Genomic DNA, 20932 nt, shown 5'->3' on the forward strand with positions numbered 1-20932 from the left:
TCGTTCGTGTGACACAGTAATAGCTGTAAAACAACCACGGCGAACATTATTGCGTTGCCATCGTAACTCTCAATTTGCTTTGACGATCACATAATTTGTTTACTAATCTGCACTTTCTCGCAGCTTTGTAACCATTTCGGTGGAATTATAAGACTTATTTGTTAAATAGAACAATGATTGCAAATTATCTTCGATAAATAAAAATTTATTTGTGATAATTAACATTAATAGCATTAAAACATCGATAAAATTACGTATAAAAAGCTTCACTAATTTACAAACCAAACTATTTGGTGTCTATTTATCGATGTTTACTTCTCACTACACATAATGTCAAATATAAGCAAATCTGAAATTAATAAAGTAAGAAATTCTGAATGTTTTCTAAATCGTGTGTAATTTTTCATATCATCCTACAAATAATATGCGAACCCGACCAGCGGGTCATAACTACGTTGAAATATTCAAATTACTACGTCCAGCCGACGATAGTGAATGGAGAGCCGGCGATTAGCGGACAAATACCATATTTAGTTTCAATAAAAGAGCCTGTAAAGAGAATCGGCAGGGATAGAACGATTTGGAAGAATTTATGCGGAGGCAGCATTATAGGGAAGACGAAAGTATTAACAGCCGCTCACTGTTTCGAAGGAAGGAAGTTTTTTTACGCGAGAAATTCATTTTACCTGCGGATTGTGGCGGGGAACCTCCGAAACGATGTGACACATTCAGGAAAAACGGAGACGAACGTTATCAATCAGTGGAGGAACATATCTAAAGTGGTCATCCACAAACATTTCCACTTCCCCAATAACGACTTGGCTCTCGTTTTCGTGAGTGAAAAGTTTAAATTTAGGAGCAACGTGGATTATATTGTTACAGCGTCCAAAAACTTGGATTACACAAGGAGCTGTATAGCAGCCGGGTATGGTAGAACAGGCTTCACTTGGAAAGATCCCATCTCCCCAGTACTACTCATAGCGAGGATAGACACGATGCCCAAATGGAGATGTTCCAGGGTATGGGAAATGAATATGAACACGTTCGTATGTTCAGCATCCGCGTTCTCTGATGTATCTAGAGGAGATTCCGGAGGGCCTTTAGCCTGTAAAGGAACACCAGATCCAAAAGAGGAGTCGAATCGTGACCTGTTAGTGGGGGTGGTTAGCGGGAAGAATTTTGACAAAACTACCCTCTACACACGAGTATCAGCTTATCACGATTGGATAGCCAGCGATAGAGCGCACACGTTGCTGAATAACCTCGATTTTATAATTATATTAACCCTTTTGATATATGTGTTTTGTTTTCATTTACCTGAGTTCATTTTAAAAATCTGAATTTAATATCAAATATATAGCTAATAAGTAAAATTCTATACATACATGTAATATTACAAAATACTATATTGTGTAAGGCTGTGTGTGCGAACGTGATATGTTGTTCGAGATTACTTTTGACGACCTCTCGATATTAAAAAACTATATCTATTCCTATCGCATAAAAACTTTTTGAATGTCATATTGAATTTAAATAAAAATATAACTTTGTATTACATTCCTGGAATATCGTACGGGTGACAAATTTAGTATTGCCTATAAGCAAAATTGGAGGTTTATATAAGTCTTGTATTTTTTTCGCGAATGATTCTGGGTTAATCGATGTAGGTAGTATTTATTCCTGTACACAAAATTAGGCAAAACAACTACAGTAATAATGTACTTATTTTAGACATCCCATACATTTATAGTTATTTAAAAGCAGGTAATATTTTCAACCGTCCCTAAATTGGTGAAATGGTAGATCTAATGCACATTTCTGTTTCACTATATGAGTTCCTAAAAATAAAAGGAATCAAACATTCAGTTCTCTCTCAACTTGCTACGAGTATCTATTTTCAACCCAATATAAAACAAAAGTAGGAAATGTCTACGCTCACCGTTAAACCAATGAATCTTAATAATGTTATAGGGTGGGTCAAGGATTGTAAGATTACACATTTATTTTCACTTGCTACGCCTACAAATTTACTTAATATTTAAATTTCTTATTCCTTATAAAACCATCAATGGTATTTAAAAGGGAACTTAAACGTGTGTGTTCTGTTTAGTTTTGATGTTATCAAATCCAGTTATTACAGATACCATATATTAGTACGCTTAGTGTTAGTAGCGCTCGTAATGCTATGTACGAAGTTTATTGAGTATTTATTTATCAAGCTCCGCACTTTATAATGTTAATAATTAACATAGCTTATTGAATGAGAAACGGAAAACGCCTCGTTTGTAGTGTGACGTATCAAACTTAGACTAAGTATGCTGATTTGAATATAGTAAACTTTATTATACTTATAATTAAATATATGTAATATCTTAGAGTCTTTTAAAATGAAAAATAAGATAGGTTCTCGTTAGTTTCCTTTTTTTTATATATGCAGAACTCTTCTTTTTAATTTCCTTATTATCGGATAGAAAAGTAATGGAAAATTTTGTAAACGAGCGAGAAGATTACAATTTTTGATATTCAATTACAAATCAGCGGCAGTCAAGCAAAGATTCTACTGAGTTTTGTTTTTTTATAACCTTAACACTATACAAGTCAAAGCAAATAATTAAGATATAAAATAAAAAGTTTCAGTAGATATTAGATATTGAATATGATAACTATAAAAAGTAAAACTCAAATGATCAAAATGTATAGAAGTGCTAGTAAACGACAATTCAAAAGTTTAGTACTATTTAAGATAAATTCTCTTTAACAATAATTGATATTCGCCCTTTGTTATAAATCGAGAGCCAATATCATCATCATAAAGAACGAACTGTTTTATCAATTCCGAACGTTTTTATATTTCATTTCGAAGGCATAAAGACGGTTTGACGATCTTAATTACTTTCCTTTGCCTCACTTTTAATTATAATACGCTAATGTACATTTCAAAGAACTTGTCCACTACAATAGTTGACACAGACGATAAATTATCTAACAATGATTGGAGGTGAGGATGTTTGTTACGCTTATACTAAACAAAATCTTCACTTAATTCTGAATACAGATATAGCTGCCGCTCTATGAGTTGATCTCGCTTAAATTACGAATAACTGGGCTTTGGCATACTTCAAGTAGATTTTAAAATTAACTCACAAAGCTGCAGTAGTATCTATGTACTTTTGGTCTGGTTCGACGGATGGCGATTGTTAACTCTGTAGTTGTGCCATTTATAAGACAACTCCAAAAAGACAACACGTCGAGCATAACCTACCGTCGCTTTTCTCGCAAATCCGCCGGTCAAAAATCCAAATAGGGTTTCTTAGATATAAAACACTTTATTCTACCTTACCGTGATAATTTCGTGATAATTTTAAGACTTATTGTTAAATATACGTGAGAATTCCGTATCAAAATTCAACAGTTTCAATAAATTTTAATTTGATAATTCTCATAAATAGAATACAGGAAGATTAATAAAATAAAATCGTAAATTATTGTAATTTATAACAAAGGGCAACACTATTTTAAAAATAATGTAAAAATTTATTAAATTATGTGATAACATCTCCTGTCATGTTACTGCGTCCAATAATTCGTCAAAAGTTCACCCTTTCTTCATATTATAATATAAATTGCTGACCACGTCTTTCAGTATAACAATATGTACATTTTTATTAAGACGTTTGTATCATAAAACAAAATGACAATACATTAGTTTTATTTCATGGCGAAAATTATTTAGAATTTCTCTAGAAATCGGTTTTTATTTTTAAAAGAAAGGTCATCTTAACTATCTAAATAATCGGAGACTATATAATATATAATAAAATGTTTTATTATTTAAATAATTTTAATTTAAAACGGAAGTCGAGCTCTATTGAAGTCACCTTGAGGCTCTACGTACAGGAGAAGGAATTTTGAAATGAAACTTTGTCATATACAACTTTATTGACATATCTGAGATGTTACAAGCAATATTATATTATTGGAATTATCACTTGACGTCATATCCACGTATATTGCCTCAACTTTACATGCGCTTAAAATATTCAGAATGGCAATAAAAATCAAATTTATGAACTGCAAGTAAATAATTAAAAAAGAGAATTTCTGATCGTATTATAGTGTGGAAACATTGAACATTATTCACACACAAATTAAAAAAAATTATATTTTTTTATTTTTCTGTACTTAAGAAATAAATCACTAATCTCAAAACACAAATATACAAGTAAAAATACACACATGTATTTCATGGAAAGTTCAAATAGGTGTACATTTTGTCCTTAGAACGTTATAAAAAAAACATTGTATCAATATAAACACATCAATTCTCATTAATCAATTGATAACTCAAAGTGTACTCTTAATATGTTATCTGTGGGATTTGTGAACATGATTTACAGTGGACATCGGTCAGGTTAATTAACAACATTAAAAAGTTAATGGAATAATGACAGTTGGTGTGACGTCTCTAGTGATGATAAGATGATATGATAATATGATATAGGAACGATATGATATGACATGCAACAGTCACTCTCTTGGTAGCCGTATAATGATGTAATAAAAGTAACCGTTCACGAAATAATATCTGGAACGTCATGTTTTCCAGAGAAAATAACTGTACAGATACAGTATTCATGATTACAATTCTATGATTTCAGTTTGAATGAAGCCATAGCATAAAAAAATATCTCTGGAATTTTGGAAAATTGTGTCATAATTGTCAAAATAGCAACAATTCGATGACTTTTTGTTGGCAATATAAATTAGAAATCTTTGAAATTGTTCGTATTTAGGGTCGTGGTGGCCTAGCGGTTTACAGCCTCTCGTGTATGAGGGCGCGGGTTCGAAACCTGGCTAGTACCAATGTGATTTTTGAGAGTTATATGTACTTTCTAAGAGTATTTAGACACCACTGACAGACGGTGAAGGAAAACATCGTGAAGAAACCTGGACTTATAATATCAAATTATACTCGACAATGGCAGAATATACTGTGCATGTCTTTGCACGGATGAAGGCCATAATAAAAAAAAACGTATTTTTATGTCGTCAAAAGTATACTTGTTATTTATTGGTCAAAGACGTCTTTGTTGTATATGTTTTTAAAACACTCCAGTCGAGAATAATAAAATATATTTTTTGTAACGCTGCATCCAAGATCTCGTTACACTTATCTCAAAACAAATCTTGTAACTTTTGGCATATAATTATTGTACCCATTACTATGCATGAGGTCGCTGGAGTGGCTCATAAATTAAAATTATTCTAATCATCCCTCGCTTATTTCGTTGCCAAAGATACGATTAAACAGTTTGCAGTTAAACACTTAAAATTAGCTGACACTTAGACGATTAATAAGGAAATATAACCTTATGTATTTCTTATTTATTTCATCAAAAAATATAATTGTTTAAACAATATTTTAAATGAAATGAAGTTAATTTCTATTCTCCATCAAATCACTCTTTCTAAATGTCATGTATTATTTTTTATTTACTTAAAATAATATATATTTTTTTCATATTTTTTAATAATCATTCATTTTATATATTCATGATTTAAATACATATATTTTTTGTATGTATTGTCCGACATATGTTTTTACTGTTAATATCTGGTTCAATTCTTTTATATTCTGAATTTCTTAATCTGATAATATCCTGCCAAAACTACCGCTTAAAGTCTAGATTGTTCTGCGCACACTTTTATTCGTGTTTTGCCTTTTTGCGTTGGAATTTTTAAGTAGATATTATCTCTTTAAAAAGAGTATCAAATTAAATGCGATTACATTTAATTGTAATATTAAGCGGTATACATACTTAGTAATAAGACCTGTGTACTCTTTAGAAATTTTAGCACAGTAACAGTCACCATGCTGATTTCGATGTACTTCTGAACCGAGCTGAAACATCCCTTAAATCCATTTGCTTGAATCTCTAATATAATAAAAAAATATATCGGTAATTGTATACAAATGAAATAATCTTAAGTAATATAATTGACGGGAATTAAAAAATTAAATAATTTTCTTATAATACATTTGATTTATATGATCACTTGAAATTGAACCCAAATACAACACATTAAGAGAACATTTTCAATGTCCAATTAAACTAGTATTGGATAAAATAGTGTTATAAAATAAACAGGTGATACACGAAGTAAAGTTTAAATTTAATCATTAAATTCTCTTTTTATGACACTAGTTTATTCCGTCCTCGTTATTCCATATATAAACCACACGTCACTATATACTTAGTATTATAAAAGCCTTTAATCTTTTTTTATAAAACTTAAATTACTTTATATTAGAAAAGTAAAAGGAAAAATACTTATAAAGTAGATTGACACCTATCCTGAATGCTTACCACACGTTTTTATCGACACACTGCACCCTAAACCGTTTCCCATTCAATAATATAAACACTATATTGTGACAAAAATTATGTGTAACGAACTGTTAACGCCACGTTTGTAGTGTGACTCTGCCAACCTGGGGTTAACATACTAGAGTTATATCGTGATGAGCGAAAAACTGCATTTTTTATAAACACACATACACACTTACTAACTGTGCAATGTATACATACATTCTTCAAAGCCAAGACCAGAACAAGTCAATTGAAATCAGCGAACGAGCCGTTTATATCAATTACCCTTTTTTTGAATCCACCTTAGACTTTCAAATGCAAAGAAACATTCACACGCAACACTACATAATGCATTTCATGAAACTGAGAGGAAAAATAACTTAGTGACATATGAGAAATTTATTTAAATGAATAAAACTCGCGAAAGTCTTAGATCTCATTATATGAGAAATTTTATATTTTAATATATGACATTTATTTTAACTGCAACACATTATTGATCTCTTGTGCATCTCTTTAAAATAATAAAAATCAATATAATGAAGTCATGATTTTCTATTGATACGTTTAATTCAAATTCTCGTAAAAGTATCTTTTAATACTATAAGACAGTAACGATTCGTTATTTACATGATATAATATTTTTTAACACAAACCTAAATAAATATAATAATAAATATAAATGTATATATTTTAATACAAAAATATTTTTTTATCTATAATGGAGGCTCTGTTGTACAGAACTAAATTATTTATAAAAGAATATTTATGTATCAATAGATCGGAACCCCATAAGAATGTTTTAAATAACTAAATATTTATAAAGCAATATTTGTAATTTATTTATTGTGAAGGCTATGCACTGGGCGGTTCGTGGGGCGGGCCCGTACGCCCAAATAAAAGCTCTGCTACGGGCTTCGTAGCTCACTCGTGCCGTAGCAGACGTAGCAGTCGTAGCAATCCGTAGCACGTGGAAACTAACACTCAATAACATTAAAATGGCTTTTGGGTAAGTAAAATAAGTTTTTATATCCCTTGGCTGTACATATGTATTGAGGATTTTAAAAAAGCGCTTATATTAATTCCCAATAATTTTAATGTTCAACACTGTCCTTTTTATAAAAATTCTATTTTATTTACGTTTCACATAAACCTTTTTAAGCTGACAAGAATATAATTCTATGTTATTAATTTACACGTGAAGGCTTGATATAATTAGGGCAAAATCTGATATCACATATCCCGTTACACGCTTTCAAATAATACCTTCCAAAACGTCGCTTACTTACGACAAACTTACTTTAACATTATTAAAATTAATTTTTGTTTAATTTTATTTTTTCCATAAAAATATTAAAACGAGTATATTTCATATTATGCTATTTTCGATCAATCCTTCTGGAAAGCGTTTTAAGATAACATACTTAGCTGTCCATTATCCTAATAACAGCAATTATGACAATTCTTCTGAAAGTCGTCTCGGTAATAGCTGTGAAATAATAATTTTAAAAGATAACATTAAAGGAAATGTACATTTTTTTTATTTTAGTTTTGAATTTCGTATAACAAATTATTGTTATTTGTAATAATAACGGTAGAAAAAAATTATTATTAAAAAATCTGACAGAAAAATATACAAACATATTCTCTCTTAAATAATCGAACGCAGTTAATTTTTATGTTAATGTTAAATAAATCAGTTATTTTAATAACATTTATATAAACAGAGTGACTAAAATATCTCAAACAATTTTCTTAACGCGTTATTGAATGTACTGTATAAATCTTAAACCACTTTCATAAGACAAACACAAAGACGAACGAACTAACATGTTTGTGCAAATATTACGTCAACTAACATTACTGTTTTACATAAAGACAACTTTAAGGAGAGGCTTTTATAGCAATTGTTTTACAAAACAAAAAACGTATTAAAACTTCGATATATCTATTAACTACAACGTATTACGTGTTTCAGAATAAGGTATAGATTACGTTTTATTTAGGATCATGTTACGTTTATATGAATCTATAATTAAAGATGATTGTAATAATATGAAAGTTTATGTGGAAAAAGTAATTGCTTCGTGATTTAAAACAAAGTTAACTTTGATGAGTGGACTTCGCTTACTCCCCGAGCGCAGTTATTTGAATGCGATGAATTCAAAATTTTTTTCAGTCACAATATACATATAATTATTATATATTGATTATATATTAATACATATAAACACGTTACAATATAATAGTATATAATATACTGTAATATTTCATTATGTTTTTAATTAAAATCCAATAAGATCTAATTTTAACAAGGCATTAAATAGTACTTTTATATACGCGTGTTGTTATTTTTAAATTGCGTTTAAATTATTTTAACTTATCTCGAGATGAAAAGAATTTAAAGGAAATTGAATATTACTTCTGTTTTCATAGTTTAATTTCTAAATACGCAAATTAAATTTAAACATTTAGACTCGAATAAAGGATTTTAATTCCGTGAACATTGTTAGTCAGCATTCTTTGCGGATTTTCCGCGGCATTTCTTTAATGAGAGAGACGATTACACTCTCAAAACAAAGCCGTTTTAATCTCGAGACCAAAAGGGTTAAAGTTTAAAATATTTTTAAAATCTTAATTCTGACTTTACATTGAAATTACTTTTTATCTTTTGTTGATTACCAACTTTGTTTTTTTTTATGAATACCTTTCTGTTGTCAATTCGTCATGTCCATATTACGTGATGTAAATGAAACAATGAGTCAATACGTATAAATCTGTGTTCGGTTCACGATTTCTGTTTGACAGTTAGATAGCTGTTAATAAAAGACATTCACATTAAGAGACGAGTTTAAATCCTTCATTTGGAAATCTTCAAAACCACCACCCATCCCTAAACACCACGGTTACAGTTCGTAACATCTTTAACAAACATTTGAACAATTCCTTTTGTGTATTTTGAATCTGTTGTGTCTTAATATATTAAATTATTTAATTTTATTTACACTCTTTTTGAATTGATCCCTGAAATATCTAGGAGAGTGATTGTTTATATCATTTATTATAATCATCTGTTTTCTTGTACACTTCTTTTTTTTTTATGTATGACTTCAATCAAATCAACTTTGTTCAATATTCTGCCAATGTCAGTAGAGCGTATATTCCCTTTCTATTTAAAGTGCTATTAATGTTTCTCACCTGTCATCTTTCTAATGTTTGAAGGCCTTTTTACTCAGCGTCGATGATCAGTTGTAATTAATAATTTAGCATGATTTATTTTTAACCGGCTGTCTGCTTGTCTGCCTCGCTTATATTACTTCAAGTTTAGAAACGTCTCAATACTTTCATCACATTTGTAAACTTAAGTAACTTCATGCTTGTTAATATTCTGCCGAAGTAGTCATCGGGAACCCTTTTTCCAAATTGTTTGAAACAACTGGTGACAGTCACAGACAGACGGATAGAAATTCTCTTAAAGAATTTTATAAAGAACTATCAAGTTAAAGACCTCTTATTTAATTATATTTTTCACTAGTATTCCTGTCCTTTAGTATTCATTATTTCTGCGACTGTTAATATATTTTTAATTAAAATTTTCGGGTGAGTTGTCTTTGTAATAATTTTATAATGAAAAAACCTATGTCCATCCTAAACAAATATATATATTACTATACATACAAAATTGAAAATCGTTCAATAACATTGAAAATCCTTTATTAATTAACACATTTAAAGTAGTATTTAATCAAAGTTAAACAAGAGTGGGCGAGATAAATCGGGAATTATAGAGTCGTATTTACAATAGTCACAAAGCAACTTGTTAACCCGATACTATGATGTAACCATTTGTGGTCCTCACTCTAATTCTTATAATTAGGAAAGGAAAGATAAAATTATTTAATTTAAAATGAAAATTAAAGCATAACGAGACAAGGTTGAAATGATATGAAAAGTTAGCTGTGGAGTGTTTTATAAATATATGTTTTAACTCATAATCAAGAAATTATTCATCATTCATTATTGATAATAATATTTTAGTCGACAGTCAGCTCTTGTGATGGCAGTGTTTCACAAAAATCACATGTAAACAGAAGTAGCAAAGTATTCCCCGTATCCCTGGACTACACGTTAATACACGGAGGCAGATCTTTCATTAAAGATATGAAAGCCAGGCTAGGTCCCATATCTTTAACAAGACATCTGTATGATAACTTCACAAAGGCATGACTCGACAAGCTTATACTCTGATATACCTTAAAAGCACTCTTTGTCAACATTATATATAATACACTATTTATTTAATAGTTTAACTGGCAGATACAAAACAAAAAACCGATTACGCTACTGATATTATTATTTTTTATGTAAAAATTATTTATAAATATTATTTTATTATAAATCTTTTAAGCAATACAAATTTTATTGACCAATCAACTTCTCGTTTCCTCCATCGAGACTGGCAGAATATATGTAATCTGTTCATATAACACCGATGACAGAAGTGAAAAAAAAAATATATATGGATTTTTCTTTGAATTAAAAATTACATTATTGTATATATACATATATATACTAATCAAATATGTTATCAAGTTATTTGGTAGAAATAAAAAAATAAGAAAAGTGTTAAAAATATTTTATGATTAAAGTATTAAGGGATGTGAGATGGTAACTACCGTGTTTAAATAAAACGAACCACGTGAAATATCCAATTAACGATCTGGATAGTGACAAAAAAAGTTATTAGGGAAAAGTATTTCCTTTTTTCATATTTCCATTAACTTCCTAACAATGTATTAGATGTGATGTGTGTTTTAACGAAAAATCATTATTAAGCGTTTGCACAATGCTCCCAACGGAAATCTACTGACCGGACTGTTTCATCTTGTACAAACCCATTCAAATAAAAATAATAAAATATATTTATTTCAACTGCATCAAATATCGTGTTTTCTGAATGTTGCACACAAACGTATTGTATTCCTGTTAAGTTTGAAATACTTTTATGTGAAGGAATGTTAACCCCTGAATAATATGAGATTTAAACTTCACTACGGTGTTTGTAAGTCGGTTATTCCCAGGTATGTAATATGAGACGTATTTGCTTTGGGTCTTATCATAAAACCTTGTTTAGCTAAATAATAAGGAACCTTTATTTGTATAGACTTGGGTTCATTCATTCTTTGTATCTTATTAATTTTACGTGTTACTTTGCACGTACGCATTTCCATATAGGACTTTCATTGTAATTAATTGTGAACGCCGGCTGCCCGGTTTAAATCATTTAAATGTATATATATAGTTTTATATATGTCCAGATTGTTAATCCCAAAACGACTCTTGTACAATTTGTAGTTAATTCCAAAGTTAGTTTATTTTGAACGCGTAGTTCATCTCCGCTTATTTCCATATTTATTTGGTGAAGTAATTAGCTGCAGAGTTGTAATTAACAAGGCTGAACGCGCTCGTGTCGTGGCATAATGGTCGACGGACACTATCTATCATGGCGTCATGTCAACTGTCACTTTTTGCAATTCCCGCAAACGAAATGTTAACCATATTTTGGCACAAATCACACAGGCTTGCTGGCTTTTGTTATATATAAGGGCACATTTCATAAATTTTTACATATTGTAATGTTTAGTAATATGATAGTGAAAAATCTTAGAAATGTATCAAGATTTTTTCAGGTCTGCGTAATTATGCAGATTTAAGAAATAGCTATGTTTCTAGGAAAGTACCTGGATTTATTTTTATTTTTATATCTGTCTCCCTATAAATTTACTAAGCTATGTTGTTATTTATTTTTTAATTGGCGCCTAAATTTTAAGGCCTGTTGATGTGGGGTGTAATTACATGCCGGGCTCCTCTGTAACGGCAACGCACCTCATTTGTTTTAACTGAATAATTTTGGGAGCCGCATTCGACTAGTCATTTACATACAATAGTTAATAAGATCAACTACCAAACAGTTGCTCGACATAAAGCAGAATAAAATAAATTTGATTCAAAACTATAGTAATAAATATATTTTATTTGTTTATTTTAAAACTTTACGGTACGTTACGGTAACATTAATGTTCCTTTATTTATATTGGTAAAAATAAATCATCGACAACGTGCCTTACAACATGGATATACGTATATCTTTTTTAATGTATTACAGAAAAAGAAAATTTATTATTCAATTGCTTTTTAAATATCGTTTTGAAACCGAGTGATATGTATGTATGTTAAATTTTAAGTTATATTAATGTATGGAGAAGGGCATAAGAAAAAATAATAATTTATTTATATATAGGAATAAATTAATATAAATATCACCTTCAAGTTACGACAAGTCTACAGTCACATGTTATGTTACATAAGTATTTTTTATTAATCTATTAGTGTGAACGTTTTCTCTTTTAATAAAACGCTGGATTCTTAAGACGTAGAGGCAGAATTTTGTTTTTGAGTCTGTGTTCAGTCATAAATAATCGAGAGAGATCGAGACGTCAAGTTGAAAATGACAAAGTTTATGTTATGTAACTATAATCTTCTGTATTTAACGATGTTAAACAAATGGATCACTATTTGTGATAATTTATTTCTCGCATAATGAAATCCCGTACTCCAATAATATTAAACATTATTTTGGTGTGAAATAAAAGACATAAAAAAAACCGTTTGAAATGTAAATGATGGTACATCACTAGGCCCAAGCAATTACCACGCACACGAAGTACTAACTGAAAGCTATTTGCATTTAAATAAAAAAGGCTCCTAATTTCTAAACATCTTGCTGAATTATATTTTTCTTAAAACATCTAAGTCCTTTTTTGTGGTGAAAAAAAAAGAAAAACAGTTACAGTAATTCTACGACATCTAAAAAAGCTTTATCGGTTAATATTGGAATTACTAAATATATAATATTTTATTCTGTTTATTTCTTTAATTTTCATCTTTAATGTCACTTTTGGTCATCGGAATGATTATAATCTTGTAGTTAACAAATGGTAAGTATATTTAGATGTAATTTTGTAATTCTATACAAAAATTTTACATATTATAGCAGAGACTAAAAGGCATGTGTAATATATACGTGTATTAAAACGCTAGGTAATGGACATATGTACCTAAAATTACATTCTCGCTGGATTCGTGTATTAAATTAGAACTACCCCCAAAATTTTTGTGTTATATTAAACTCCAAATCTATTAAATATTAAGTAGGAATCTCACATCTTAAGAGGAATTATCGTGTTTAGATTACAAATGTGTAAAGTAACTTTTCTGTTCGTAGTTTAATAGATCTGAAATCCCAAAATAGGAGACATTTATGTTCATTATACATGTAGCAGGTAACTTTTAGTTGATTGTTACAAACGACTGTTTGTCGTCGTGACCGGCTTTCAATACATCGCGTCTGAATTAATTTGATTTGTATTGCTTCGGATGTCTTATTGAATTGTGTAGCATCCGTACACTAATCGACTTGTGTACCTTTAACACGGTTTTATTAAATATATTATTCTGGACATGAACTAAAAGGAGTCAATACACTTTTCTAACAAATAATCATGCGACAACACCGCGATATTCCTAGTTGAGAAATGCATCACTCCTATTCGATGTTTCAAATTAAATAAAATTGCGTTTTTGTCTAGCGATCTTATATAAAGTAAGGAAACATTATCCTTTTATGAAGAAGCTGTAATAGATTTGATATCAGGAGGTGTGTCGAGACATAAGTCAGTAATTTCGTTAAGATTTCGGCACTTAACGATTAGATGGGATCCAATAAACGTCTTTTTATTTACAAAAAAACAAAATAAACGGCGTTCCGTTTGTTTGTCACGTTGGATGCAGGATATTGACGAGATCACTTCTCATTTGCGGCTGTTTGCTTTGACTCACACCGACATGATCTCTCAATGAGTTTACATATTAAATGTTTTAAATAGTAAAAAGGAGGTACTAATTTAAAAGAGTACATATTATATAAAATAAAATGTTTCTAGAGAAAGGCAAAGACTCAATGGTGTTACAGAATTAGTAATTACCCCTTTGTATTTTCAAGTTTCTTTTTTAGAATACATTTAAAGAGAATAATGCAGATATATGATTATTTTGCCGGGCATGACTCGAGCATTGTAACTTCTTAAAGGGTTATTGACTTGGGATGACTTCTTTAAAAACCTAATTTAAATCTTATTCACCTCATTATCCGAATGTTTCTTTGTTTAAATATTAGTCATTTTTAAATGAACTCCAAAAAATGGACTCCCTCGGAGAAGTCAAACAAATCTATTTTAATTTAAATCTTATAAAACAGTCATTTTATTTACATTTTGCTTTCTTTTTAAAACACGTTAATCTTTTTCCTTAAGAACACTTTTTCTTTACCTTTTAAATACGACTAGTGTTTAAGATACCAAGTTACGTGCTCAAATTAGTCCTCTGTTCTCGATTATGTGATCGCACTGCACTTAGTGTTCTGTTGCGAATAGAATAAAAGTAACCGAAGCTTCTAGAAGACGTGCTAAATTTAGTTTAACAAATAAGGTAAAAGTAAAGTCTAGAATAGAATTATTTGGGTATAATCGTTTAATAGCCGTTTTTAAATAAAGTCAAATTTCAAATTAGTATTTTTTATTTATATACAAAGGTAATTAACAGACAAAGGTAAGTTTTATTAAAACCAATTAATTGTAACAAATACACGTAAAAGGAAGAGTTTTTGAATTTCGTCAACATGGGAGCCAACAGCACTTCTTAAGGGACTTTTTAGAATCCATTAAACCTAGTTCTTAATGGTTCCGTTGAATCTTGAGTTACGACACTAATATTTTTATTTACATTTTTGTTCTTTGAAGAATGCTTTTTCTTCTTTCTATCGATTGAACTTTATACACATCTATTTCCATTAAGGATCTGATAGCTCGTAACTTGCAAATTATAACAGCCTCTACGCCATTCAAAATGTAACTCTGATACAAGGAACATTAAGTTAAATTTAATTTGTGTTTTAAGATACTGGCTCATCATTTGCTGATAGACTTTTACTAAAATAATTTTATTATAATTAAAATCAGCAATCTCTTTTGATCTTTATAGCTGTAGGATTAGAATTTAAATCTATTCGTCAGTTGAAAGCATTCAGAAAGCAAGTTTTTTTACTCCCAACACGTTGATATCAGCGCTCCTCTGTGTAATAGTGATGCAGTCTTGCATTGTGCGTTTATAGATCATTTGCGTGCAAATTCGCACGTACGCATACTAGGGTTGGGTTCTTATATCGATAAAATATACAGAATCCACAAAATATAAATGAAATTTCTAAACTTGTTTCACAATAGACAAATGACAACTATAATATATGGCTTAGCTTATGTTATTTTAAATTAACTTTGTAATTTGTTTAAGATAACAGGAAGTCAGTATTACAATACGGATGACGCTTTTAAAAAGATCTCTAGTAAAAATTTCAAATGAACGAATTACTCACAAATCGCCGTCCTCCTAAATAAATAGAACTAAAAGATCTTTTACAATAAAATAAAATCATTATTTTTGTATTTAACGACGCTAAATATAATTAACGTTTAGACATTTTCTATTGAGATCATATTTTTAAATTTTGTGTAATAAGAAGAAATGGTAAAAGTAAGGCTATGGTGAAAAATTAACTTATCTGTATCTTGTATTTATGACAGACTGATAGTTATATTTTACAGACGTTATGCAGAAACATGCTATTCGATAGTCCTAATAATAGTTTGGTTTAATAAATGTTCATTGACTTATCGATTAGTTTGAAAAGTAAATACTTCCATCCCTAATTCAGACCTGATGATGCTTTAAGATAAATGGATGCGGGTCCCGAGTTGGTATCAGACGTCCCGGAGCTGCGCACGCGTCGCAAAAACACGTCGACACGTCATTCAATCGATACCTATAAATAGTGCGCGCATCACTAGCTTAAAGTTTTAAAATGTCACGTAACGTTTTGTTTTTAGTAATTTCGTGTTTATGTGTCATCAACAAACATTGATTCATGTTTTGGTAAGACTATGAGAAAGGAGATTGTATGTTTGAAATATGTAACTTTAAATAGTTATGTTATAGAATATTCTAGATATAAAGTTTAAAATGAAATGAAAAAGAAAAAAATGCTCTCTTGACAATTGAATCCATCGCCTATAATAGTGACATATCAACCAAACGATGATTGTCAATGAGTAAAATTTATCGATTAAAAGTAACAACACGTTCAAACGTAATAAAAATACATACGTTATATTACTATATGATTGTAGTAAATAATGAATAGTATATACATGTTATTTTATTAAGTAAATCAATAAAACAGTGTGCCTTCAAATATTAGTCTCGGTATCTTACTTCAACAATATACAACGATATTACTTACTTTATTTATAAAGTAAATTGTACCGTGTTGTTTAAGGTAAAACAACAATATCTTTATGTGTTAATTGTGAAGTATTAATTTATAAAATTAAAATATGTTCTCTATAAATAAGGTCGGGTGTGGTAAAATCTTTATTTGTTGGATTTTATATTTTTAACATATTTTTTTTAATAATGAAATTTTATTTCAGGATAAACTTACAACAAAAAAATATTCTTGCTGTCGTAACGAATAACTTCTACTATCTTCAAATCAAACAATTCTTCATGTACTAATAGTTTTTTTGGAAATAGATAATTATGTAACAATTTCCTTTAAGTTTTGAATTGAAATATTTATGTAATAAAAGAAAGTCTGATTAACCTTTCCTCGTATTAAACTTTTAAGATAATCGCTATGGTACTTGAACTTTTTTCTAACATACCACCAGCTATCTGAACGTATATTATGTAAAAGGCCTCCTTAATAATATCACGTCGTTCAATATGAACGAGTCGTATATTGAAATACAATAGTTCCTAATCTTTGGCGTTTCGTAAAAAGCTGCCAATTGCAAAATATCTGGTGACAAAAGGTTTCATTTATCAAACGGTGAAGCTTCAACCACACGCGGAAACTTGATCCAGATTCATTTAATAAAATCAAATATTAAAGATGGCTAATATATTTATTTGTTGATATAAAACTATTTAAATAGTGTAGTCCTTAAACTCTTAGATATAGTTATACTATTGAGTGAATTCCCTTTTGGTTGACATTATTTCGTTTTATAATAATTGATTTACGCTGAATGTTCTAGTCTAGAGAGGACATTCATATATTCTTTGATACTAAAATTAGGATTCCATAATTCAGTCGTGATGTTAGTCGCGGACCCTTATGTGATATATTTACATCATACAGCAACCTTAAAGGCTCTCATATCACGTGAACTACTTCCATATTTAATTCACATTTCTCTGTAACAAGTTTGAGATGTTTTAAATTACCTCCCATTATGCGAGCGGTCGAGCCGGACACGGAATTCGTATTGAGAGAAAAAATTGCAACCTGTTCCCAGAGCAATCTTTATCCGAGAGAGTTCCACTAATTTTTGTATAAACTCGCTCAGATTTCTTGTTAATATTACGTGCTAACAAATAAGTCCATCTCTATATTACATTTTGTCCTTCTTTCTACTATTGGGTAGGTTTTATTTTTATCAGTTTGCTTGTAAGTTATTAAGTATTATTGTTAAAATAAAACTTCTTATAAAAGTCCTTCATTATATCCCTAAAGCGTATTACATTAAGGAGTATACTGTATAGTACGCATTATGTAGATACAAGGCTTTTGAAACTTAAAGCCTATTTAATTCTGAACGATATTAAGCGCCGTATATTATAACGGTTTGTTCGGCGATCACAAACAGATTATGGAGGGATTTTAGAGATTTCATTGATCTTGTTTGCTTGTACTTCATCTCATCTCTGAGATGTGGGTAGATAAAGGCAATTTGCTTGTCGCTGAACATTAATACAGAAGATTGAAGGTGCTCTTATAGAACGTAATACTCACATTGACCATATTGTAAACAAGCCAATATTAATTACTCGATCATTTTCACTATTACTAATAGCATATTCCACTTGGCGTCCTAATCATACATCACGCGTGTCTAATTAAGTTTTAGTGGGTACTTTTCTAGCCCTCCTATAACAATATGTTATTGAAAATTCCGATAAGTTTAGTTATTCAATTTAACTATTCAATATGTAACTGGCAATCACTGTGAGGGGATGAAAAGTTCAATAAATTTCGACTTATTCCGTGGTATGCCGATATTGCGAGCCGAGTTTTTACTATAACATTTCGGGACTCTGTTTTATTGTATCCGAATAACAAAATTTACTTCAAACAAGAATTTGATATCACAGTTAAACAGTTTGAGTCGCGCTCTTTGAAATAAAAGCTTTATAATTTGAGTAATTAAAATATTATAATTTCATAGAAATTAATATTTGTGGTGTTTTAATATATTTGAATTATAATTGCAATGAGATCGTTGATGAAACGTGTTCGTGTAACATAACCTTTGAGTTGATGAGGTAGTGTTTGTTTGGCGGGTTGCATTATAGTTGGAAAATATAATATTTCTTCAGTCCAATCACATCCATTTGTCTTTGCCTCTCGTGTTACTTATGCTAATGGGATCCGTCTATTGTAAACTACACAAGAAAATCGTCATGCAAAATGATAGCATTGAAACATTTATAGTTATTATTATTTATAAAATGTGTATCGTTTTTAACTTTTTTTATATTTAGTATTTACTTTCTCAACACGAGAATTTATATACGTCTTTTAGATTTGCAACTTCTTATATTAAATATTAGATAGTTATTTAAATTTAAGCCTATACATATATATATGTATATATATATATATATATGCATCTAACTTATCTGTTTCTTACCTGGTTGTATTTGTTTATTTTGAACTTTCTTTGGACCTCAATGAAATACTAATGTCATTCTGGGTCTATTAAAACAATTGCTTCATGTAATGGTACCCCGATATGCCAATATAGTCATCTTATGTTGATTGATCTTAATTCCTTTTTGACCCAATTTGGTATGATTGGCTGTACTTATTCATTTATTATCTATGCCCTGGGAATGTATCGAGCTTACCGTCACAGTTTAGTAAAATGATGACAATCAATTATAATTTTAAATAAGGAAAAGGATTTGGTAGTTCTCACTTTTCTTGTATTTTATATAAGTCTCTGCTGGGTCGATATTAAGAACTATGTTCAAACTTATCGCTTAAAATAAGGTAAGATTTTTTCGATTTCCACACACATATAGGTAGGTAGGTAGGTACATAACATGTCGCGACATAATCACGCACAATATGTCAGGTTGAAATAGGCTGTATTATATGAAGCTTTTGTCTATGGATTTTTTACTAATTAACATGAACGTATGTTTGAAAATAATTTGATTTAACAGAAATCTTAAACTTTCATCCTAAATGTTGACTGGCTCAACATTTTGAAGTAAACAGTGAAATGAGATGTCTGTCATGATAACTAACATAATTTTTGTATTCCTCGGCTTTCTAATCGTGTATATTTTTGTTTTGTTGCAGTTCGGAAGCGAGTCGTATGTTGCTATGTGCTTGCCTGGTCGCGTGTGTGGCGAGTGTGCTGTCTGCTCCAGCCCAGCTGTGTACGGCGGCGGCGGAGGACGACCCTCGCGCCGCTCGCTTCTGTCAGGCTCTGAACACCTTCCTCGAACTCTACGCTGAAGCTGCGGGCGAACAGGTGCCCGAATATCAAGGTTCGTTCTCGGACATACATAGACTTCTAAGCTTCCAAGTTTACCACTAACAGGCATACTTTTTGTTTTTTACGTATGATATTGCCAGATAGTAGCCAGATGGTAACTATATAGTTATCTGCGGATACCAATGAAAGGAGAAAGATTGTCGCTTTTTGGCGATTATTATCTTATTCATTCTTAACGTACAGATGAGATAAATAAAATCAACAAAAAACAAAAGACCAGTAGTGACAGACTACGTATTTCTTTGACTATTGTCTATGAAATATTATTTCTAGATCACTCACAACGATATCGATAGTGTTCGATAGTTACAATCAATATTGTTTTGGGAGCAACAATCCGCGTCAGTATCTGCGTCACCGGTTATCCCTAGCATCAACCTTTGTTAATCTGTCGTATAATTCCAGCGCTTGTCCGCGACTACCCTCAACTCCTCGACACCGGCATGAAGCGTCAAGACGTGGTGCACTCTTTCCTCCGGTTCGGCCGCCGCTGACTGCACACATACAAACACACGCACACACACACAATATAAACGTCGTCTTTGTCCAGAACATTCTATCAGCTATGGATGTACTTACGCTAAAGTATTAATAGTTCTAAGTGTATCTTGTTGTCGGTTACAACTTTTAGTTTGATATTGTAACGTTTTAAATAAATACATTATGTGACAAGCTTACTGTTATTTTATTGTCTTTCGCCTTTCAGCATAATATATAATCATGGCATGGCTAAAAGTAATTCAAGAAAAAACTTATCTAAAATATACCTGTATTGTTAAATGATAAGTACGAGTAAGGTTAAATAAAAAATAAAGA

At 30.2% G+C, this 20932-nt stretch overlaps 2 protein-coding genes across 3 annotated transcripts; both read left to right on the top strand.

The window, feature by feature from the left end:
- The first annotated feature begins 326 nt into the window (after window positions 1-326).
- Window positions 327-7294, top strand: LOC116774171 (mast cell protease 4-like). The gene is made up of 2 exons (XM_061523918.1): window positions 327-1298; window positions 7226-7294. Exons 1-2 carry the CDS (start codon window positions 378-380, stop codon window positions 7292-7294), a joined length of 990 nt encoding a protein of 329 aa, XP_061379902.1. The 5' UTR covers window positions 327-377.
- Window positions 7259-20914, top strand: LOC116773797 (myosuppressin-like). 2 transcript variants are annotated; one of them, XM_032666270.2, is made up of 3 exons: window positions 7259-7380; window positions 19918-20108; window positions 20522-20912. In XM_032666270.2, the coding sequence occupies exons 1-3, from the start codon at window positions 7370-7372 to the stop codon at window positions 20608-20610; spliced, it is 291 nt and encodes a 96-aa protein (XP_032522161.1). In that variant the 5' UTR covers window positions 7259-7369; the 3' UTR covers window positions 20611-20912. The 2 variants fall into 2 exon arrangements, with proteins under 2 accessions (XP_032522161.1, XP_032522162.1); XM_032666271.2 differs by lacking the exon at window positions 7259-7380 and adding an exon at window positions 16251-16418 and having other exon boundaries at window positions 20522-20914.
- Window positions 20915-20932: the final 18 nt, after the last annotated feature.

Source organism: Danaus plexippus, chromosome 20 (genome assembly GCF_018135715.1).
Source record: "Danaus plexippus chromosome 20, MEX_DaPlex, whole genome shotgun sequence".
In the NCBI taxonomy this organism is placed as follows: domain Eukaryota; kingdom Metazoa; phylum Arthropoda; class Insecta; order Lepidoptera; family Nymphalidae; genus Danaus; species Danaus plexippus.